We start from the raw sequence: 21,728 nt of genomic DNA, 5'->3' as shown, positions 1-21,728 counted from the left end.
TTAAAGAGTTTGTAGAGAATTTCGGTTGACTACCACACAGTACTGAGAACTGGGACCTCACACACCCCAAGGCGTTACTTCCACTGAGCTAGAGCCCCGTCCTTTAAGGCTGAAAGTTTGGCAAACTTTGTTTAATATAGCCCCTCATACTGTTTAATCTATCACTGATAAAAGTTATCTTGTAACTGAGTCTGTTAAATGAGCAATTAAAAAAAAAAAAAGAACCCTTAGAAATAGAAGGGGATTGAACTATGACCCAGAGGGCAAATGTAATTCTAGCTTCCTGGGTGGAGAAGGAAATACTTCCCACAAGGAAGGAATCCGGATCCTGTTCAGTTTGAATTCTTCAAGTAACCTTGAGAACTGGTTGCAATCTGCCACAAAACAATGAAAAGACTCTGGCCACTGAGCCTTCAGTCCTGTGGATGAAACAGGGAAACATCCACTGGGGGGAAGGTGGAGGCAAGAATATTTATTTTATTTTTTTTATTTATTTATTTTTCCCCCGAGACAGGGTTTCTCTGTATAGCCCTGGCTGTCCTGGAACTCACTCCGTAGACCCCAGGCTGGCCTTGAACTCAGAAATTCGCCTGGCTCTGTCTCCCAAGTGCTGGGATTAAAGGCGTGCACTACCACGGCCAGGCTAAGAATATTTATTTTCAACATGAAGACTAGGAAGATTCTGAGAGTAGAAGAGGGAACTTAAAAAAAATTAAAAAAAAAAAAAAGATCTATGTGTGTATGTTGAGTGCCAGCGTGCTTGCCGGCATGTGTGTATTAGCCACATCTGCATGCCCGACTCTCAGGAAAACAAATGCGTACCAGGTCCCCTGGGACTGGAGTTACAAGTGGCTGTGCTGTCTGAGCGAGGGTCCTCATAAGAGCATTTTGTGCTTTTTAACTGATGAGCCATCTCTCCAGCAGGAGGGCAATCATGTCAGACTAGCAGGTTTGTAAACTACCAGGTTTATATTTACTTTACAAGAGAATACTTGCTTGAGGAAAACTGTCACTTTAAGAACTGCTACAACAGACTCTACTAACTCAAAGTGGTACTATGTTACCATCTTTAAATTACTGTTGCCCACAACAGCTCAACAGTGCTATTCATAGTATTAGCAGAGCATAGTGGTGCCCTTGGGAGCAGAGCCTGGCAGATCTGTAAGATTCAGGCCAGCCAGGGATACCATACAAACCAACAACAGTGGAGCTAGTCTGGGCTACTTTTTACTATCTGGGTGTATGCACAGCAGCACAGTGAAAGAGGAAGCGCCTTTTAGCTTAGTGAGGAAAATACTTAAATAGCAACAGGACAAAGGACTCAGCCAGGCTTGGTGGCATAATGTGGGATCAGGATCAAGACTTCAAGACCAGCCCGGGATGAGCTCCAAACTGGAAACTCTAGGGAGCTGAGGAGGAAGTGTAAACATGGAGGCTTGGAACTCAGGTTCAGTGGTCTACGTCTGTAGTCTAGGCTGTCCTGAAGTCTGGGAGCCTAGACTGGACAACTTGGGGAAAACCAGAACAAAACAGAGAACTCCAAGTTCACCAACCTAGTGTTTGCTTAATTAAAATCTAGGACAAGCCAAAGCTATGGGCATACCGACCTTCTGTGGTTTCAATAGGGAAGCCAACCTGTGTAGATAGCTCAAGGCAGCTGGAACAAGGAAGAACTCAAGGACAGGGGCAGTTAAGGTACTGTACCACACTGTGTTAAATATCCTGATAAGGCAGGACTGTCAGTGTCTGATAAACCAAGCCCTGGCACCGGAAGTGAAGCAGGAGTTCCCATTTGCCAGGAAATTCTAGCAGCCTAGTCACACAGATCAGCAGGCAGCCGTGAAAATGACCAGGCCCAACACAAAACCTTAAAATATTCGTGTTTTAGATTTTGTGTGTGCATGTAACTTGATAGCATGATTCTTGAGCCTGAATTATGTTAAACAGCACTGCTTTTAACATGAGAGACCAAACATGAAACTGGGAATTACCAAGATTGTAAATGTAAACCCCTGCTCTGGAGCCCAACTCAAGCTAAAGGCCGGACTGGTCTTCAGAGTGAACTCCAGGCCAGACACGGATGGACACAAGGACCCTTTCTCATAAAACCTAGTCCAGAAGACTTCATAAGCACAAATAAAGAACCACCCCTTTCTTTTGATAGAGAAAGAAGGAATGAAATAGCACTGAGTTTTTGAGGCTTTTTTTTTTTTTTTGAACCACAAAGAAACCAGTCAGAGGAAATCTTATAAATGTTAGGTTGATTTATAAGCGCTGCTCTGGCAGTTACAGTCTGTTTACAGTGAGTTATCTAACGGAACATACTATACATGGCAATTAGAAGTCATCGTGGCTAGAGAAAAACCACAGCTGGCCTGCTGCCGACACAAACAACCAGAAAACTGCAAGGGAACAGGCTGGGATGGAGGTGGGGTGTGTTTATTATAAAAGGAGGAAAACAAAACAAGACTCTATTGGCTTTTTCAGAAGGAAAGGAATAGTCTGCTGGGGGAAGGACATTAGGAGACAAGTGTTCTAACTCCAGGCCTTAGTCCCCCTAAGAGCCAAGTGGAAGGAGACAAACAAATAGGCAAGTCTGTAAAGTGAGAAACCCTACCAATCTGATTAAAATCTAAACTTGTTTTACTTTTAAAAAAATTTAATATATCAAAAGGCCTGCTTTAGTGACATGCTAGTCCCACCAAAAAATAACCCCAGTAACACCCACCCACCCGTCAGTAACAATGTTCAAGTTGACCAGCCAACTCATAACTTCTAACTCGTGTGTGGATTAAGTATATGCATCCCCTAAACCTAAGCCCAGAGATAGGCAGTGGCAGGTAGTGGCACTCCACCGGCTACCTGTCCAACATCTGCTCCTGCAGAATGGGCAGGGAAACCCTAAGCAAATGAAGCTGAGCCCCCCAAGATAACCAACTTTCCCGCTACTGCTTCCCCACCCCTACCTCAAGAGAGCCTCACTTCTAAACCAACCAAGCTCCTCCCTCAAACTTGGCACCCAGTGAATAGGATGGTTCTCCCAATTAGAAAGACACATATCCACACATCCATATATATAACTTTTTTAACATTTAAATATAAAAATACTACTCTGTGTTATAGACGGAGGACCAAGAAATGCCAACTTTTTTCTTCCTTTACAGTAAGGCCATCCATCAGGTGACATATTGAGCTATGTTCACGGAGATGAGCTCCTCTCCCTCAAGCTAAGGAAGCATGGCTCGAGACCAACCTTCAACTCATCTGACTTCCATTTGGAACGGAAAGCTGGTTTCCCCTTTAGAAATAACAGCTCTCTACCCACAGGAGAAATGCCAATCTAAGCCGTTGGGCCTGCCCTTTCAACTATCCTGAAGAAAAAAAAGTCCTCCTTCACCACAAGTACACCCGCTTTGTGACAGCTATGCCTACTGGACATGCATTCTGGATGAGATGAGGCAGGGGGTTACCCTTCCCCTCCCCGCTCCCCACTAGAAAAGCTAGATAGGAAAGAAAGGGTTGGCTGTGTAGAGATTAAGAACTCGACCCCTCTATTCTGACCAATAAAAAGCAAGATTAACTGGGCACGAGGAATAAAAAGACCTTGGTATTCCATCCTTTGAGTTACAGTGGGGACAACTGGGAGAGGCAAGAGTCGGGAGTGGGATGGACTAGGAAGGGCTCGAGATCACTGGAGGTCTAGTCCGCTTAGTTCTTGTATTGGAAGGGCTCGTCGCCAGTTTCGTTGAGGAGACACGTGCGGACGATGGCTTCTGTCACCGCATAGGGGTCACAATTGGCAGAAGGCCGACGGTCTTCAAAGTAACCCTTCTTCTCCTGGCCGACAGTCCGGGGAATGCGGATGCTGGCGCTGCGGTTGGCAACACCAGCAGAAAAGTCGTTGATGTTGGAGGTTTCGTGGAATCCAGTCAGCCGCCGGGCATTGTCCAGGCCCCCCTTGGGATCGTAAGCACGGATGTGGTACTGGTGCCTCTTGCTCAGTTTGTCAATGGCCTCCTCGATGCACCTGGTGGAAACAGAAAAAGGTGAGGGCCCATCCTTGTCACTAGAAACACATCATTCAATGGCACGAGGGAGTGGCATGGATCCCAGAAAAAAAGAAGGCCGGGTCTGCCTTGTGGTCTCTGTCTCAGTGTCTCCCCCAGGCCAGTCCTTAATATGCAGTGCAAATTATCCACGGGATGGAAAGACCCCCGTCACGTCACTCACCTCTTCCTACCAGTAAGGATTAAGTTACCCACTTGGTTGTACTTTTACTTGGTTCAAATGCCTGAACCCACTGTCAACTTTTCCGTTACCACTCTGGTAATTTCTATTCCTAAAGTATCACTCTATCGCCTCTCCAACGGGTACAACATGACAGGCTCACAACAAGTACACAGAGCAAGGCATGTACAGTCTGTGAGAAGCCAAGTACCCACAGCCTTCCCACTCCACGAGGATCCAGACGGCTCCAAAGGAAGGTACTCACTTCAGACCATTTTCCTCCCGCATGGCCTTGGTACTAAAGTTGGTGTGGCAGCCTGCGCCATTCCAGTTCCCTGGAATGGGCTTGGGGTCAAAGGTCGCTATCACCCCAAAGTCTTCGCACACACGATGCAAGATGAAACGGGCTATCCAAAGGTGATCTCCCATGCGGATCCCTTCGCAGGGTCCTATTTGGAATTCCCACTAGAGAGGAGGGGAAAAAAAGTTGACCTTTAAAATAAAGCCAACAGCCAGCTGCTCAGGCCACCTATGATCCACCCCTGCTAGCCCAAGTCCCCACGAGCCTACCTCCCCAAGTCTTCAGAGGGGAGAAAAGGATGGGTGCCACTTACCTGGGCAGGCATAACCTCAGCATTTGTCCCTGTGATCTTGACCCCAGCATACAAGCAGGCCCGGTAGTGGGCCTCCACGATGTCCCTGCCATAGGCCTTGTCTGCTCCCACACCGCAGTAATATGGACCTGAAGGAGGGCGAGACAGAGCAGGGAAGAGTCAGGGAATCCAGGAAACCCCGAAGCCAATAACTAGGAGTGCCTAAACTTGCCTTCCTGAGTCACTCACTAGCCCCGCCGCCTTCAGCTGCAGGGGGCAGAATTTAGGTTAGATCTTTTTCCTCACCACAGCCTCAACAGAGTCCCTGCTTACTTCTCTGTGGCTTTTCATTAATTTTGTGTGTATGTGCATATCCACAGTCTGGTCACAGGGAAACTTGAGGGAGTCATTTCTTCTTGCCTTCTACCGGAGGGGTCCCAGGATGAGATTCAGGTTATCAAGCCTGGTGGGTAACCACTGAGCCATCTCACCACCTTCTGTCACTTTAGATTCTAATCACCTCCGGATGTGCGGAATGGAAGGGCAGTCTATTGTTGAGAGTCTGCTGCCGGGCTCCATTTTCTGACTCAGGAGTTGCTCCTGTCTCTGGGGAGGGGGATTTCCTGGACATAACAACTTAGGGGAAGAAGTTTCACCTTTCATCCGGGCAGGACTCACCTTGGGGTCCAGGGAAGCCATTGGAAGGCCAACCAAACGGGTGGCCGTCTGTTCCCATGAGAGTATATTCCTGTTCCATTCCAAACCAGGGATGCTGGTTGCCCACCATGTCCATTATCCGTCTACAGGTGTGCCTCAGGTTGGTCTCTAGAAATAAAGACCCAGCATGCCATCAGGAATCGAGTCCTCTTACACAGTTCCAGTGCCCGACACAGGAAGGACTGACCCAGGCTTAAGCACCATGTTCTATCACCAAGGAAAAGGGAAGAAGGCATCACTGTACCTTTGCAGCAACTGGCTGATAATCTTTTTATAATTAAAGTCAGCCACACAATCTCAGGAGAATGGAATCCAATCAGAACAAGTGGTCACCCTGTCTGCACGCTGGCTACCTTCAACACACCACACGCCAGGAACTTACTCCCTCTATTCACAAGACAACTGCTTCTAGTCGTCAGATGTATTCCCCAGTTCCTCAGGCACTGCAGGCCAGATGTGTCATTTTATTGAGAATAATTTGTCCATCAGGTCTATGTCAGGTGAGTTTAAGTGCTAAGTTATACAGTATTGACTGGTACAAAAAGTAGACAGGTAGGTAGGCAGACAGACAGTAGATATGAGCATAACTGGAAATAATTCCCAAGCTAGAAAAAAATAACCATCTGCATCTGAGGTGAGTACTAGCAACCTTCATCTTCACAAATGAGAACATGAAGCCCTGAGAGAGGGGGTTAGGTGACATGCCCAGGTTACAGGGCAGGCGGCAGAGCCAGGAAGCCCATGGCTGCCACGCTCAGGGTGCACGCACACCTTTTACCAATAATTCTGCCTTTCAAAACGGAAGCATTGAAGGTACAGCCACCAAGCCTTAGTGGCACTGCCAGAAGAGATTTCACGAAAGTGCGACTTGCCCAGGTTTAAAGCTATCTGAAAACAGAGATGGATAGCACAGTGCCAGACTCCACGCGCAGGAACGGCAGGCGTCAGGGCAAATGGCCCATCCAGAGGCCGCCATGCTCATACATGTTGAGTGTGTAGACTCCACGAGCTGACTGGGACAGGCTAGTAACCAACAGTTAACGGGCAGTACTCCCAAATGGTTTGCACACCGTCATTCATTTGATCTTCCAATGACTTCGAGATGGACTCTATCTATCTTAAAAAATGAACAGCAGAAAAAGACCACTGAGATGGCTCAGTGGGTAAAGGTGTTGCCATACAGTCCTGGCAACCTACCTGAGTTCCACCTCCAGAACCCACATAACTAGGTAGGAGAGAACCAACTCCAAAGCGACCCATCGAGACCACACCCTGCATGGCAGGCCCTGTCAAGCATGCTCCCTATGTCTCCACACATGGCACACACAACTCAGGGAAAAAAAAAATGCATGTAGGAAAGTGACAGTTCTAGTACTTAAATTCAAAAACTACCGAACTTTTAAACAGAGGATTTTAAATCAGCAGGTAGAGGCTGCCACTGGGAACTCCTGTCAGCAAACAGACAAGATTCAACACCGCACAAGCAATAAAAGGGACCGTGGAAGGATGGAGCACACTGTTTCCAACAGGAAAGTTCAGAGTAGAACAGACATCCCCATCATCCCTTCATTCTTAGAGATCCTCCTCTCAACTCATTTCAGAACGTCATCCCCCTTTGCAGGAATCACAGACAGCTACACCCATCCCATACGTGCCTGCAGGCTTCCGGTTATACTTGAACACTTCACAGAGCACCAGCTTGTTGGGGTCTTTGCGGAAGGGGTCTCGAAACATGGCGACAGGATGGAGATACATGTCGCTGTTGGAGCCTTCAGACTGAAAGGTGCTCGAGCCATCAAAGTTCCACTCAGGTAACTCTGGGCAAAATAAAGTTAGGAAATTAGATGAACTTTAAAGTTGTATTTGAGCCTGCAGAAGAAGCCAGAAGAGATCTCCTGGAACTGGGGTCTGGAACTGGGGTTACAGACAGTTGTGAGCCACGGGGTGTCGTTAGCTGAACTCAGATCTTCTGTGAGAGCAGCAAGTGCTTCCAATCACATGAAAGTCCGAACTGTCTGTTCCTGAGGTTCTCACAATCTTTTGACTTACTTCTACTGGCACATGGAGAACGCACGCACGCACGCACACACGCACGCACGCACGCACGCACGTCAGCCTCTTACGCATCCTTCCATTGCTCACCATTGACTTTGTCTTCATGAGGAGTGAGGTGTGTGTGTGTGAATGGATTGCCAACATCAGGGACAACCTGACGTCACCTATCCTATCCGTCTTTCTCCTTATCTGAGATTCCCAACAGCAAGCTGTCCCAAGAACCACCCAGGCAGCAAACGAGTCCTCTTTGTGGAAGTCTGTCGTGCACCGTGTACTCTGGTATTACTTCCAGTGTGTCAGACACACACAGGACAAAAACAAACAACCCCACCTCCTTCTCCAGGCCATCGTCTCCCTTCTCCTGTCCCTCACAGGCCTGACTGTTATAGTGCAAGACGAGGAGACAGTTGCTTGGCCGCTTTGAATCTCCAGTTACCTCTGAGTTCTCAGAAGGCAGAGACTGAAGAACCTACCCACACTCTGCCAAGTACCAAGAACACAATCTATGCTCTGTTATCTGGTCATTTGTCCACTCAAACACAAACATCCTTACAAGAGTAACCCATCCTAAACTAAGTAGCTGGTGCCCACCCCTCTCCTGAACAGCTATGGCTTATACTTGGTCTATACTGAAAAACAAAGGCCACAACTAAAATAATCTTAGAAGTATATATAATTATAAAGTAGTCACAAAAACAATGTTATGGTTGGGGGATGCCACAGCACTAGGAACTAAATTTTTTTTTAAAAAGATTTATTTATTTATTTATTTATTTATTTATTTATTTATTATATGTAAGTACACTGTCGCTGTCTTCAGACACCTGAAGAGGGCATCAGAGCTCTCTTACAGATGGTTGTGAGTCATGATGTGGATGCTAGGATTTAAACTCATGACCTCTGGAAGAGCAATGAGTGCTCTTACCCGCTGAGCCATCTCTCCAGTTCCACGAGGAACTAATCTTATTAAATGGTTGAAGCATTAGGAGGATTGAGACCAACTATTCTATAAACTAGATAGCATATTCCAGTTATACCAGTCCTTTCAAACTAGGTTCCTGGGATTGGCCAGGTTAGCTACACACCACCAGTCTCCCATCTACAAACGTGACCCAGTATTTTTCTTCAATGTACCAGCACACGCAAGATCCCATCTAAATAAAGGCTTCCATTGTTGCTACGCCTCCGGACTCTGCAGCAACTTACTTACGGGTGACTGACTAAGGTCTGAAAAGCCTTGCAAACCAAACAGAAGAAAGGTGGAATCTAAGACTGCACCCCCGCCCGTCCGCCTGCCATGCGCTCCCCCCACCACCACCACCACCACACACACACACACACACACACACACTCCGCTCCTGCTTGTCTGCCCGCCGTCCCGTGCATGTGCGCTCACCTTCCACACACTTGGGCTCGCAGTCCAGGGTACGGGTCTTGCACCGTAGTCCTTCTCCGGTCCCATCCACCCAGATATACATGGCTTGGACTTTCTCGCCCTGGGGCAGGGACATGTACATTTGCTTGATGCCTTTGTTCAAGTGGGAACTTGCTGAGGTGGCCATGGTGGAAGGTGTTCTGGAGAGAGAGAAGAAAATCACATTTTATTAACATCTACTCCAAAGGGATTCCCCTGAAAGAACAGCAAGGGAATCAGACTGGAGGGGCGCGGTGATCTCGCTCCTTCGGGACTCCACACAAAGGTGCTCTATTCACTCTGTTTCAAGAGATTTAATGTGTTATATTAGACAAAGATCATCCCCCCTGGGGGGAACTAGTTAAGGGATGTTAATAACCATTAACCTTGAGAAATGTTAGCAGGAGAGAACAAAATATCAAGATGTTCATTAACAGAATCTTCCTCCACCCAGTAGAACTACCTTATTGCCACAGAAAGACTTTTGACTGACTGTTGAATCTTCCTTTGTCTTCTATTCTTGCAACAACCTTAAGGGACATACATCCTATCTTAACCCCTCCGACCCTACATTTAGACTATTTACTTATTTGAGACAAGGTCTCATTGTGGAACTTGCTATGCAGACCAGGCTAGCCTCCAGAATCAGATCTGCCACCCTCAGCTTCCTGAATGCTAGAATTAAAAGTTGTGTGCCACCACCAGTTTTAGACTTAACAATGAAACACTGGGGCTAGCTGTAAGATTTTAAAGGGTAACATATTCCTGGGAGAGGAAAAAAAAAAAAAAGACCTGTATTATGCCACCACTAACGTGGTGACAAAAAGTAAAGCCATACTCCCATACTCCAAAACACACTGCTGACCCTTTTTTTTTCTGAGACAGAGAAATCTCTACAAGCCCTCTCTGTCTTGGTGTTTACTCATTCCTCGAAATCAGAGATCTACCGGTCTCTGCCTCCTGAGAACTGGGATTAAAGGCCCTTCCACACCAGGCCTCAACTGCTGACTTCATTACTGCATTACTGTGACAAAAAAAAGCCTTACTCCAGAGACAGATTTCAATGTGGAAAGTTACAATATTTGAAGATTCCATCAGATAATATTTTCTGTTAAGTAGAAAAATCCCACCTCTAATAAAGACCTGGGGCACAAGATTACAAGCCACAGGAGTGGGGTAAGATCCTCTAAGAATCCGAGGCTATGAAAAAACCCAGCCTCAACACAAGAGGAAATGCCCCCCTCCCTAATCACCCAGGATAGCTGGAAAGGGAACATATTGTTCTCCTCCAGTGACTTGGGCAACTATCTGAAGTACAGTGGCAAAGTTTCTATGGGCAACTGTCCATGTTTGCCCAAGTGAAAACAACTGCTTCTCCCTCTAGAAGCCTCACCCTTCCCCCGGGGAACAGATGAGCCTCTGCAGTCAAGTCCTATGCAGAACCAAAGCCTCTGCCTACACCACTTAGAGGACCCGGATTGTAAATTCTAGATGGCTTCAACTTCCCCCACCCAGTTCTCTCGGCTTCCCTTGGCTTACACATCGAGCATTAATCAATTGTTAGGTGACCCTGGGTTCCCCCTCTGGCCCTGTTCCCTGAGACCAGCTGGGTGCCAGCACCCTAGCGTACATAGCACCAACTGGTGTCCCTGTGGTGCAGATTGGAATGGGTTCTTAAAATCCCGAATAGTTTCTGCGGTTGCCAGATGCACCGGGACCATCTCGCTCGCTGCCCTTTTTACTCACCCCAGCCAATGAGAATCAAATGCATTGGGGTTGTACTCTCTAGCCCTCCTCTTTTTAGAGCAGTGTTCGTGCCTTTCCTCGTTCTCGATTTCTCGCTGGTCTAAGCAACGGAGCTTTTTGGGCGAGGGCGATGGAGTAGGGGACCCAGACCGTTCGGAGGGGGTGGAAAAAGACTGGTGGGATTTAACCTTAACCCTCGACTTCTCCCCAGAGTTCACAGAGTAGGTAACGAAGCCGAAGGCATTAGAGGGGGACTCTGAGGACCGAGAATCTCCATCTTCTACATCTTCAATGGCTGGTTTCTTTGAGTGCTTGCGGTTGGGGGAGGATCCCCGCTTCCCGCCCCCGGAGGAGTTGGGGCAATCCACTTTGAGAGCAGCCCTTCCCACTAAAATGTCCGGAAAGTCGGCGCCCCGACCCCTCGGGCCCGCGTAGATCTCAAGGCCTCTCCCAGGGGGCCATACCCCAGCGAGGGCAGAGGCCGGGTGGCGAGAGTGGGGCGACCGCGCGGGAGGCACAGCGCGCCGCTGCTGCCTCCGCCCGGCCCGGCCTCTCCACTGCGGAGCCCTCTGGCCACTCCGGGACCCCGGCTCTCCATTGTTCGGTCATACGGCAAAGGCCCAGGACAAGGCGTTGGGAGCTGGCGAGTGGTGCCACCAACGCTTAAGACCACCGGCCTCAACCAGACCACCCACAGCGTGACGCCCCCTCCCCCGAACGCGCCGCCCAGGAAGAGAGGATCAAGGCGCCTGCGCCCACCTAAGGCTCTAAGAGCGCACTCCCGCTGGGACCACCGGACTGCCCCCGATCTCGGCGCGAACCCCAACCCAGGACGCCCGCCTCCCGGGGCGGCGCCTCCGGCCTCAAGTAAAAAACAGATCAAAACAACCCGCGACTCCGCCCTTCCCGGAGCCAGGCTCACAGCGCGCCCTAGGAACTCCAAGCAGAACCGGGCCGGGACGCATGCTGCAAGCACGCGGGAGGCACGAGTGCTACATCCCGTGCCATGCAGCAGCAGTCTGGAGCTGGGAAGTAGAGTGCGATGCCACAGCCCGGGCAGCCGAGCATTCCTGGACCCTCCGTGCGCTTACCAGATCGGTGGCCGGTGGATGATGGATGGGTGAACAGGCCACGAGAGCGAGGCCGACGAGCGGAGAGGAGATGGGCGTGCTTCTCAGACACTCTGCTCTACTCCCATTCTCGGCTCTGCAGGGTCGCTGGCTGCTCAGTACTTTTTATTGACAGCTTGTACCCGCCCCCAGGCGCCCTGATTGGCTGGCCTAGGCCAGGAAACCCGCGCCCATCAGCTGCTGTGCACCGGGGGCCCTGAGGCCATTGGCCGAGGAGCAGTGCGGGAACCGCGGGGTGGGGCGAGCGAGACCCAGAAGAAAGAAAGAGGGAGGGGAGTGGGGGAGGGGAGGCAGCGGCGGCTTGAGGAGGGTCGGGACCGAAGGTGCTGGATACATTTGCTGTTGCGTTCTGTAGCGACCTCTGGACCCTTGGACCCAGGCTTAGGCTTTCTCAGAGTCATATGGCCTTGGCCATTTGCTACCTTAACGGTACAGAGGTTTTCGAGATCTGTCACTGAAAATCCAAAACTCCAGAAGATAATATTACCCTTTGTTTGTTGAGCGAGCCTCGGGGACGGGTTGGGGTGGAAAGAGCCAGGGAGCCCTGATCAGGCGCGAAGAAAGAGACGATTCCCCGGAACCTGGAGGACTCTATCTTCCTGGCCTCCTGAGTGGGTTTGGGGAAGTGGTCAGACTGTGGTTTCACGGTGTAAACACAGTGCGATGTTTCTATAAAGAGGATTCTGGACGTCCATAGTCTGTTTGATGTTGTCTTAAGTGTGTGTTCCCGGTCTGTCAGCCTTTCAATGTCCGAGTTCCTTAGATCTGCAAAATAAAGCAGATGGAAGGACTTTCAGAGCAGTTCACCAGGAACGCGTGGTGGTGGCACTGGTCTTTAATCTTAGCACTCAGGAGGCAGAGTGGATTTCCTTAGTTAGGGGCCAGTCTGATCTAAGGAGGGGGTTCCAGGGCAACCAGGGTTTCACAGAGAAAGCATGTCTCAACAAAAACAAAAAAGCAAGGGGGAAAAATCCCTGGCTTTGCTTCACAAGTTTGTTTTTAAGTGTGTGTGTGTGTGTGTGTGTGTGTGTGTGTGTGTGTGTGTTAGGGGGGGAGGGAATGAGAGTTTCTCTTTCTTTCCTTAACCCTGTAGTGATGGCTGAGATAGTGTGCGAATACTGTATGAGACAGACTGAAAATGCGCCCAGAATTTACCTGTACAGATGGATGTGGCCCATATATTGTCATTAATGCTATGTTCTGAACAGTCTGTTTCTAGTACATGAAATCCACCTCATGTCGGGGCTTTAGTATATCTTTCTGGAGCCCTGGTATTTGAGATGGAGATTTTCTATTTAAATACCAGAAATCCACACTCTTGGTGCCTTTGGAAGAGGAAGGGATGAAGTTTGTTCTTCTGGTTATGTTTTGCACCACAAATATGAAAAAGAAGTGTTGCCTGTGACCACACACACATAACTCGGCCTCTTAGGTCAACCTCTGTCAATTCCCCTAAGTGTGTCTTAACACTGTGGCTCTCAGAAACTGTGTCCTCCTCAAATGGGGTTTTGACTGGGAAAAAAAAAAAGTATGCTTTGGACTGGAAAGGCACCGTGCAAATTCTGTGTCCTATTCAGAGCCGTGTGAAGCGTTTTACAATGAGGACGTTCAACAGCGGGGCTTCATGTCCGGCAAACCCAAGTTCAGATCTGTACCCCACCTTGATTAGTAGCCAAATTAATAACTACACAAACTCTGTCTTAGCATTTGTAACAGGGATCACAGTGGGACCTGGAAAATGAGTGCTAGGAAACCAGGGTCATCTCATAGGTCAATATAATCTGAAGAGATTGGATCATTTCTTTCCATGATTGGTGTGTGTGTGTGTGTGTGTGTGTGTGTGTGTGTGTGTGTGTGTATGTGTGTGTGTTACATCCATGCATGTAGAGGTCAGAGACACACATGGCAGAAATGCAAGAAGCCCAAGGAAAACAGCACATTAGGTGTCTTCTGTCACCCTATCACCCTCTACTTTTTTTTTTTTTTTTTTGAGACAGGGTCTTTCATTGAACTTGTAACTTAACTAGACTTAGTTAACCAACTTAACCAACTTAACTAGACTGACTGCCCAGTGAATTCCAGGGATCTTTCTGGAACTGCCTCCACACAGCTTGAATAGGTTAGCTGCATTGCAGCTGACTTTGTACATGGCTGCTGGAGATGCACTATGCGGGGGCCCTCATTCTTTTGAAGAGAGGACCCACCAACTGAGCCGTGGCACCGCCCCTCCACGCCCACTCCTGAGGTGCCGCTTTCTGCCTCTTGCAGCAAGCCGGCCATTACTTTACTAAGGAAGTAAGGTGTAGACCCAGCAACGAGGCCAGCTATCTGCCCATTCCTTCTAACTCTTCAGCTTAGGTGGTTAGAAAAGGGATCGTCAGAAGGGAGAGAGGATGTTCTTATGTTAGAAGATAGCGAATTCCAGATGGCAGTAACCAGGACAGCCTTCCGCTCTCTTCACTAGGGTCCGGAATGGGGACCGTGAACACAGTAGAAAGGTGATATTTCAAAGCAAATGTGCTGTTTTCCTTGGGCTTCTTGCATTTCTGCCATGTGAGTGTCCTCTTCCCTTCCTAGACACGTCAACCTTCTGGCTGCTTATTCTCCCATACCGCCCCCCCCCATGGTGTCCAGACTGTTCAATAAACACGTATTGACCACACAGAAACATCAGCGGCAGCATCAAGGGAACATTTGCTCTGTTTCCAAGAATAGAAGCGGATCTGCTTTGATCCTTTCATGTGACCAGGAACATCTCATGTGACCACTGACTTTCAGGGGTAAACAAGAAGCCTTGCCCCCTTGGTCTGCTCCACATGTGTTCAAACCAACCAAAGCGGGACCCAGACAAGTCCAAGGACTGGACGGGGAACTTTGAGTGTGCCATGGAAGAAAAGAGTCCCTACCCTGGTTTGCCCTCCGAAAAGCCACCTGTACTCTTAGAGAAGTTAAAAGAACAGCCTGTTCCTCCACTTTGACTCTCCTGTGACTCTGCCCTTTATTCTCCCCTAAATTGCCACCGCCTCCATTTTTCTACCCCCTCTGTAAAAGCGGCAAGATGATTGAACCCGAGAACTTTCAGTCCAGGCCTACACAGTATCGAGGCTGATGGGAGGCTGATGGCAAAGTGCTTTGAAGTTGAGCTTCTCACTGAATGGAGTCTCTCTGTCCCAGAGGGTGGCTGGAGGGGGAGAGCAATATTGCCGCCGCATTTGCAGAGATAGCCCAGAACGGAACAGCAGAGGTGCTGAACCGACGGCTCTGTCTTGAGCAGGCTCTCCTGCCCTCTTCCACGCCCGTTCTCTGAAGCTCTGAAGCTCTTAACCCAGTGGTCAGCTTGCGAGGTTCTTTGGTTCCTTCGCAGCCGTAGAGCAAAGCTTAGGATGTGGTTCCACTGAAGCCAAACCTCGACTGTAGCAGGCTGCTGGGTATGGAGTTTTATGTGGCTGACATCAGCGGGCAATCTGTGAAAACTTTAAACAAACACAGTGGGGACTCAAGTTGCAGTTACTCAAAACCCCCAACCCAGAAGGTGACTTTGTTTGGTTCTTTTTTAAACCCAAAATAGATGTGGCCCAAAGAATAGAGCAGATGTTAAGCCAAGCACCCCCCACCCTCACCCCCCAAGAAAAAATGGAGAAAGGGAGATCACTGGAAGTCGGTAGCATTCCTGGATCCGGTAAAGTGTATTTACAGGGGAAGGTTATATTAAGTCAGCCTTTCAAACGTCACTCTACACAACGAGAAAGAAGGCAAGACCAGCTTGTATTTGAATTGTATCATGAGAGGAGTTTTCTTTACATAGCTTAACACTCGATACTCTGCAGTTTAAGAGAAGAAATTCAAAGTTGGGATGTCAACTGTCTTTCACCTGATATGAGTTTGGCCAATGCTCAGTGAAGACACAGAGAGGGAGCACCCCATGATCAGTGAAGACACAGAGATGGAGCACCCCATGATCAGTGAAGACACAGAGGGAGCACCCCATGATCAGTGAAGACACAGAGAAGGGAGCAGCACACCATGATCAATGACAACACAGAGAAGGGAGCACTCTATGATCAGTGAAGACACCCAGAGAAGGGCGCATCCTATGATCAGTGAAGACACAGAGAGGAAGCACCCCATTTCTCAACCTGCACATTAGTGGAAGGTTTGGTTCTGTTTGGACTCTATCTCAAATCTTGCCTCTGCTAGGAAGTCACGTGAAGGGTTTGGGAAAGCAGGGCTCCTACTGAGACTATGAAAGTCACAATCACAATTCTAGAGTTCGGCCTTCACGTCTGTCTTTCCTACTGGTTTCTGGGACAGGCTAGACGAGAAATCTGTTGCCGAGCTGTATCCCCAGCCTATCCTTTATTTTATTTTTATATTTTCAGAAACAGGATTTTTCTATGTAGCCCTGGCTGTCCTAGAACTAGCTCTGTAGACCAGGCTGGCCTTAAACTCAGAGATCTGCCTGCCTCTGCCTCCTGAGGGCTGGAATTAAAGGCATGAGCTACTACCACTACCACCCGGCTTAGAGAGAGAATGATTTTGAGCAAGTTTTCACTTACAATAATCTGACACTAATTTTTAATTGATTTACTGTGTGTGCAATGAAGGGGCACACATGCCTGACACATGTGTGGAGGTCAGGGGACAACTTTCAGGAGTTAGTTTTCTCTTCCCACCATAGATTCCAGGGCTAAACCTGTCAGGTTTGCATAGTGATTGATGCCTTTAGCAGCTGAGCCATCTTTCTGGCCCATACAGTTTGCTTTTATTTCCCAGAGTACACGGTTTTTTGTTAGCTAGATAGAGGCTAGATGGTTTAAACTTTATTGAAGCCTTCTTGAAAATTTAGGAAAGTTGATCTGGGGTAGAAAAATGTCTTGGATTGAAATGTGCCCGGCTTAGTTGGTACTTTTCTCAGAGGAGTCCACAGCTGGACCTGTGTACCACCTCACCCCTCACCCCTCACCCCTCACCCCATTAGCTGGTTTGGATCCCTGTTTATTTCATGTTTGTCAATTTTTAACTGGAAACACACAGCCCTATGGTATGTATTTTGGATTCTTGGGCAACATTTAGCCTACTTCTGGACCTTTTTCTCTCCTCCCCCATTTCTTCTTTTTAAACTGGGTTTTGAAAGGCTTGTTTACTGGGGCTGGGGACCGAGGTGCTTGGACAGAGTGATGGTGACATAGTGCCCTCTGGTGGTAGTTTGTGAGAATTCCTAATGTCTCCCCAGAAGGCTTGAGTGTGAAAATTTTCTTGCCTCTGTTACATATTATATATGATAAACTAATAGTGCCCAAGTGCTTTGCCCACACTGGCTGTTTGAGAGATATTATATTAACATTACTGCCTGATTACTGGAAGTTTTTCATAAAATTAGTCTTCAGATGCCCAGGAATGGGCAGCCATCTCTGCTTGCGCCTCACCCTCACAAGTGTGCAAGGAAGGTGGACAGAAAAGGACTCTGCAAAATCAACTGAGACAAGAGTAGGAACGAAGACTAAAGGGGAAATGGATTCAAAGACTTGGTGGTAAACAAGCCTTATCTTCAGCCCTCACTTGGATCTGAGCCCAGAAACGTAAGCCAAGCCAACAGTCGAGAGCACACCAGACTTTATTCTTAGGGGGTTGGGAGTTGGGCAGAAAGCCTAACAGAAACCTGTCCTTTAGGGGTCTCTAGGGTATTTACACTGTGCCACTTCCTCTACCAGCATCTCTGGCTGGTCTCATCCGTCCTTCCTCTGCTCTTCTTCCTCCAAGTCTTTGCTTAATCTTGGGGAAAACTTCCTTCTCCATTGCCATTAGGGAGGATTATTATCATATATTATATTATATTATATTATACTATACTATTCACTCTGTAGCCTGGGTGACACTGTTAGACCTGAGTCTGACATGCGGCTTAAATCACTGACTTATCTCTTTTCTCCAGCAAGTGGACTCATAAGAGCAGGTTTTCTAGAGTTTCCTTAAAGAAGTACATCCCATAGCAGTGATACTAGCAGGATCCAGGATGTGGTGCTGTGGGTGATTGTGTGGGTCTCACCCTGTGTAGCAAGCAACACAACCAAAGCACCACCACTAACATCAAAAGACTAAACAACTTAGAAACAGGTTTTGTGTCTTTACTCTCCTCAAGAACAAAGAAGAATGAGCAAGAAGGTGACCTCAGGCTTTAGGATGGTCACCCAGAAGTTGAAAGAGCCTCTTACCTGTTGTATAACACAATGGGGGGGTGAGGGCAGTGGAACCAGATGAGCCTTTACTAATCAGGAGCTGCCACACAGTTGGAATTCACATGAGGAATTGTGCAACTTGGATACGGCAAAGCCCTTCTTCTACTGAAGTCTACGTGTTGGTGAGGGAGGACTCTCCAAGGGAAATTATTTCAAAACCAGGATGAAGTCAGATGGTTAGGAAAAATAAAGCAGAGTTCCTGCAAGGGCCCCAACGACTCCAGAACAAACTCCATTTGGGCTCCGAGAAAGCTGCCTTGTGGGCGCTCACTGCCTCAGCGGCAGAAGATTGCAGTCTGTGTGTCAACTGAAAATCATGACTATAGAATGACTTGTGAGATTCGAAGGGGGAAAAGTTGCAAAAACCCAGGGATAGTATGTAATAAGTTCCATGTGTAAGGGAGTAAAGAAAGCTTTTGCTATAGTAGACATATAAAACACGGGGTTGGGAAGAAACCAAACGTGGACATTCTATAAAAATCCTGAACAATGTGAATTTATGCAATTATTGAATTACTTTTTTAAATGACTATGTAAAATTTGAGATGAAGCCTATCATTAAAGATCAGGGAGGGGACAGTGAAAAGGGAAAGGTGAAATGTACTTATTATTTCTGAAGTAGGATTTACCCCAGCTGGTCTCAGATTCAATATGCAACTGAGTGAGATTTTGAACTCTGGATCCTCCTGCCTCTGTCTAGAGGGCTGGAATTGCACGCATGCTTTGTGAGGTGCTGGGGACTGAACTCCCTCTCCAGGGCTGCGCACACGCTAGGCAAGCACTCTGTCAACGAAGCTCTAACACCAGCCCAAAAGAATATAATTTTAATGTGCATCATATTCACCTTTAATACCAGTTCTCAGGAAGCAGAGGCAGGCAGATCTCCAAGTTTGAGGCCAGCCTGGTCTCCATATATACTGAGCTCCAGGCCAGGCAGGGCAATGTCATGAAATCCTGTCTCAAAAACAAAACAATAGGAAGAATCAATCTACTTTATCAGAATGAGACAAGTGATTCCGGTTTCAAGTTGTGAGGAATCTTTATTCCCTCAGGTGAAGGTACCTCAGTGGTGCCTCAATGAAACAGCTCTAGGTGCAGAATTCTGGGTTCGAGCAGAGACTCCTCTCTGTAACAGCATTCTGTCTCACTCTCCCACCCCCCACCCTGCTTGCATGTGGACCCGTCCCCCAGTCTTCTTCCCTCCCTCTTCTCAAGTCCATCATTCTTGGGCTTCTTCTCAGCATTAACTGCAGGCTCAGAGACAGGGAGCACAATAGCACTAGAAACCAACAGCCATCTGTAAGGGCCATCACCTTCACCAAGGAACAAAGGTTGCACTGCAAGTGCCCAGGAGAGCCCACAGAAGGAAGATGGAGTGGCGTACATGCCCAGGTATTCTAGGCCCTGTCACAGGGAGAGCTCTTTGAAAGGAGAGGAGCCTGGTCATCTTTGTCCTGATGCTCTGCCTTCTGCAGCAGCTTGTAGAGGGTTCCTGAAGAGCTCTTGTGATAAAACGCTTCCTCAGACCCCGTCAGCCTCAAGCTGGGACTGTAACAATGGTGCCAAAAGGAAGAGATGCCATAGATTCCCACCATGCACAAGGCGTTGATCATCACATGCCAGCAGAAGAAGGTGGTGACAAACATGATGTCGCTGATGTCTTCATCCTCCCATGGGAAGCCAGAGACCGGTCTAAATAGAATGAAGGCTGCCTGGATCAGCCATGAGCCCATGATCAGGAACAGGAAGGACTCTATCACCCAGAGGTGATACATCTCAGGAGCCCACAGCTCTGCCGTCAACACCAGCATCAGCAGGAACACCACCAAGATGAGGAGAGAGTGAACCTGCAGCTCCACCCCAGACGATTCTTTAACGTGAGACACCAGCAGCAGCAGGAGCACGTAGATGCCCAGCACTGTGGCACCTCTTTCTAGGAGCACCAGCCTCTGCCTCAGCACATTCTTGCTCACCACTTCTATACAGCCATCAAGGGCGAAGAGGATGAACATGGTGAGGTGCTGCCACTCCTTGGGGTACATAAACCTCGGTGGCACCCCTTTGGTCATAAATGTCAGCCCTCCATCAACACAAATGAGCTCATAAACTATCAAGAGGGAGCTAATCACAGTCTTCAACCAGCCCGCATGGGCTAGTTGCCACAGCCTGACCCATTTTCCCTTATTCTTGGAAAGGTAGGAAGGATACAGAATAGAGTCATTGAGTATCACAGCTCTGGAGACCAGTATTGCTTGATACAGACCATAGAAGACCAGAAACAAACCTGGAGATAAATGGCCAATAAAGTCTCCCATTGAGCTATTAATCTAACAAGGTATAAAACTCGGGTACACAGGCTCCAAATTCTGGGCTTTGGGAAGAATTGTCTTCCACTTGGTTTTATCACCCCACTTCACCCACTGCTTGCCACAGAGAGGAAACATTTCCTGAGACAAGCCTACACAGTTGGCAGAGACGTGGGCCCACTAGCCCGTTCTACTCTGGTGCACTGGGAACTGAGTGGGTTCGTGGGGGCTTCTCCGTATCTCCTGAGCAGCTTTGGCCCATGCCTGTCCCTGGCCCAAGCTTCCTTCCTCTCAGCCTGCCTGGTGCTTAGTGGGAAGGAAGGGAAGGAAATGGTGGGTTGAATGGCTGGTGTAGAGAACGCCTGTGCTAGCTTATGCTCCCAAGTGTCTGCTGGTAATTGTCAGACCTAAGTCAGTCTATTTGTAAAGTTGGATACGTTTGTTCTGGGCACAGACATAGAAGCATTTAGATAAGACATAGAAACATTTAGATAAGAGACATATAATAGCATTCACCTGGCTTTTCTAGTCTTCTGTAGTAGACATATCTTGAAGACCACCTAGAGAGTTCCCTCTCCTCCTCTTCCACCCTCCTCCACCTCTCCCTGACTACCACCACCAAACCATCACCACCTTAATGGCCAGGAGACAGACTTGCAGAGGTGCAGAGGTGGTGATGTACCTATGCCAGCAAAACTAAGCCTGAATGAAGTTTCCCAGAATTCCCTTCCCCACATGGGGAAGGTCGTCTTCAGGTGGGGTTCTCACAAGTCTGAAGGCAGGTGTGGACAGCAGCCCAAGCACACTGACAGAGTATGGTGCCAGGCACCACTGGACCCATGTGTTTTGTGCAGATCTGTGACTTTATCCTTGGACCTAAATCTTTTTCCTGGAACACAAAATTGTCCCAAGTCTATTTCCCTTTTTAGTGTAATTATGATAGCTCATTGTATTTCTTATTATGCCACCTTTACTTACTATTTTGAGGAGTGGGCACATTGTATTCTTGATTCTAAATTAAAGACATCTTTCTAGCAAAGCAACTAAGACCATCTCTAAAACCTTTTTTCCTAAAATTATTTTAATCAAATCAGAAATTCTATAGAATCATTATCTATTTGTCTATATGCATCACTATAAGATAGTACTTCTTCATAGGTCTGCAGAGTTATGCTCAAAAGGGATAATACCTAGTGTTAGTTATATATTTAATAATATCAGGAGACACATATTAATAAAAGAAATCTTTCCCAAAATGAATTTCTCCTGGGCTTTGCCTACTGGAGCAAATCCATCATAGATTT

The 21,728-nt window shown here is 47.9% G+C and overlaps 2 protein-coding genes across 3 annotated transcripts; both read right to left on the bottom strand.

Annotated features, from left to right (window-relative positions):
- Positions 1-2,244: 2,244 nt before the first annotated feature.
- Positions 2,245-11,942, bottom strand: Glul (glutamate-ammonia ligase). Of its 2 annotated transcripts, none has more exons than XM_052200023.1 (7): positions 11,844-11,942; positions 8,989-9,167; positions 7,193-7,354; positions 5,499-5,645; positions 4,842-4,969; positions 4,493-4,692; positions 2,245-4,027 (listed from the first exon to the last, which is right to left on the bottom strand). In XM_052200023.1, the coding sequence occupies exons 2-7, from the start codon at positions 9,152-9,154 to the stop codon at positions 3,709-3,711; spliced, it is 1,122 nt and encodes a 373-aa protein (XP_052055983.1). In that variant the 5' UTR covers positions 9,155-9,167; positions 11,844-11,942; the 3' UTR covers positions 2,245-3,708. The 2 variants fall into 2 exon arrangements, with proteins under 2 accessions (XP_052055983.1, XP_052055984.1); XM_052200024.1 differs by lacking the exon at positions 11,844-11,942 and adding an exon at positions 11,512-11,533.
- A 7,573-nt stretch (positions 11,943-19,515) lies between these two features.
- On the bottom strand, positions 19,516-20,433 carry LOC127697881 (transmembrane epididymal protein 1A). Its single transcript, XM_052201215.1, has one exon. It carries the CDS (start codon positions 20,431-20,433, stop codon positions 19,516-19,518), a length of 918 nt encoding a protein of 305 aa, XP_052057175.1.
- Between the last annotated feature and the right edge of the window lie 1,295 nt (positions 20,434-21,728).

The sequence above is a fragment of the Apodemus sylvaticus genome, chromosome 12 (genome assembly GCF_947179515.1).
Source record: "Apodemus sylvaticus chromosome 12, mApoSyl1.1, whole genome shotgun sequence".
Lineage (NCBI taxonomy): Eukaryota > Metazoa > Chordata > Mammalia > Rodentia > Muridae > Apodemus > Apodemus sylvaticus.
Note: the sequence above shows the minus strand (reverse complement) of the source record. Positions and strands in the feature narration are given on the sequence as shown.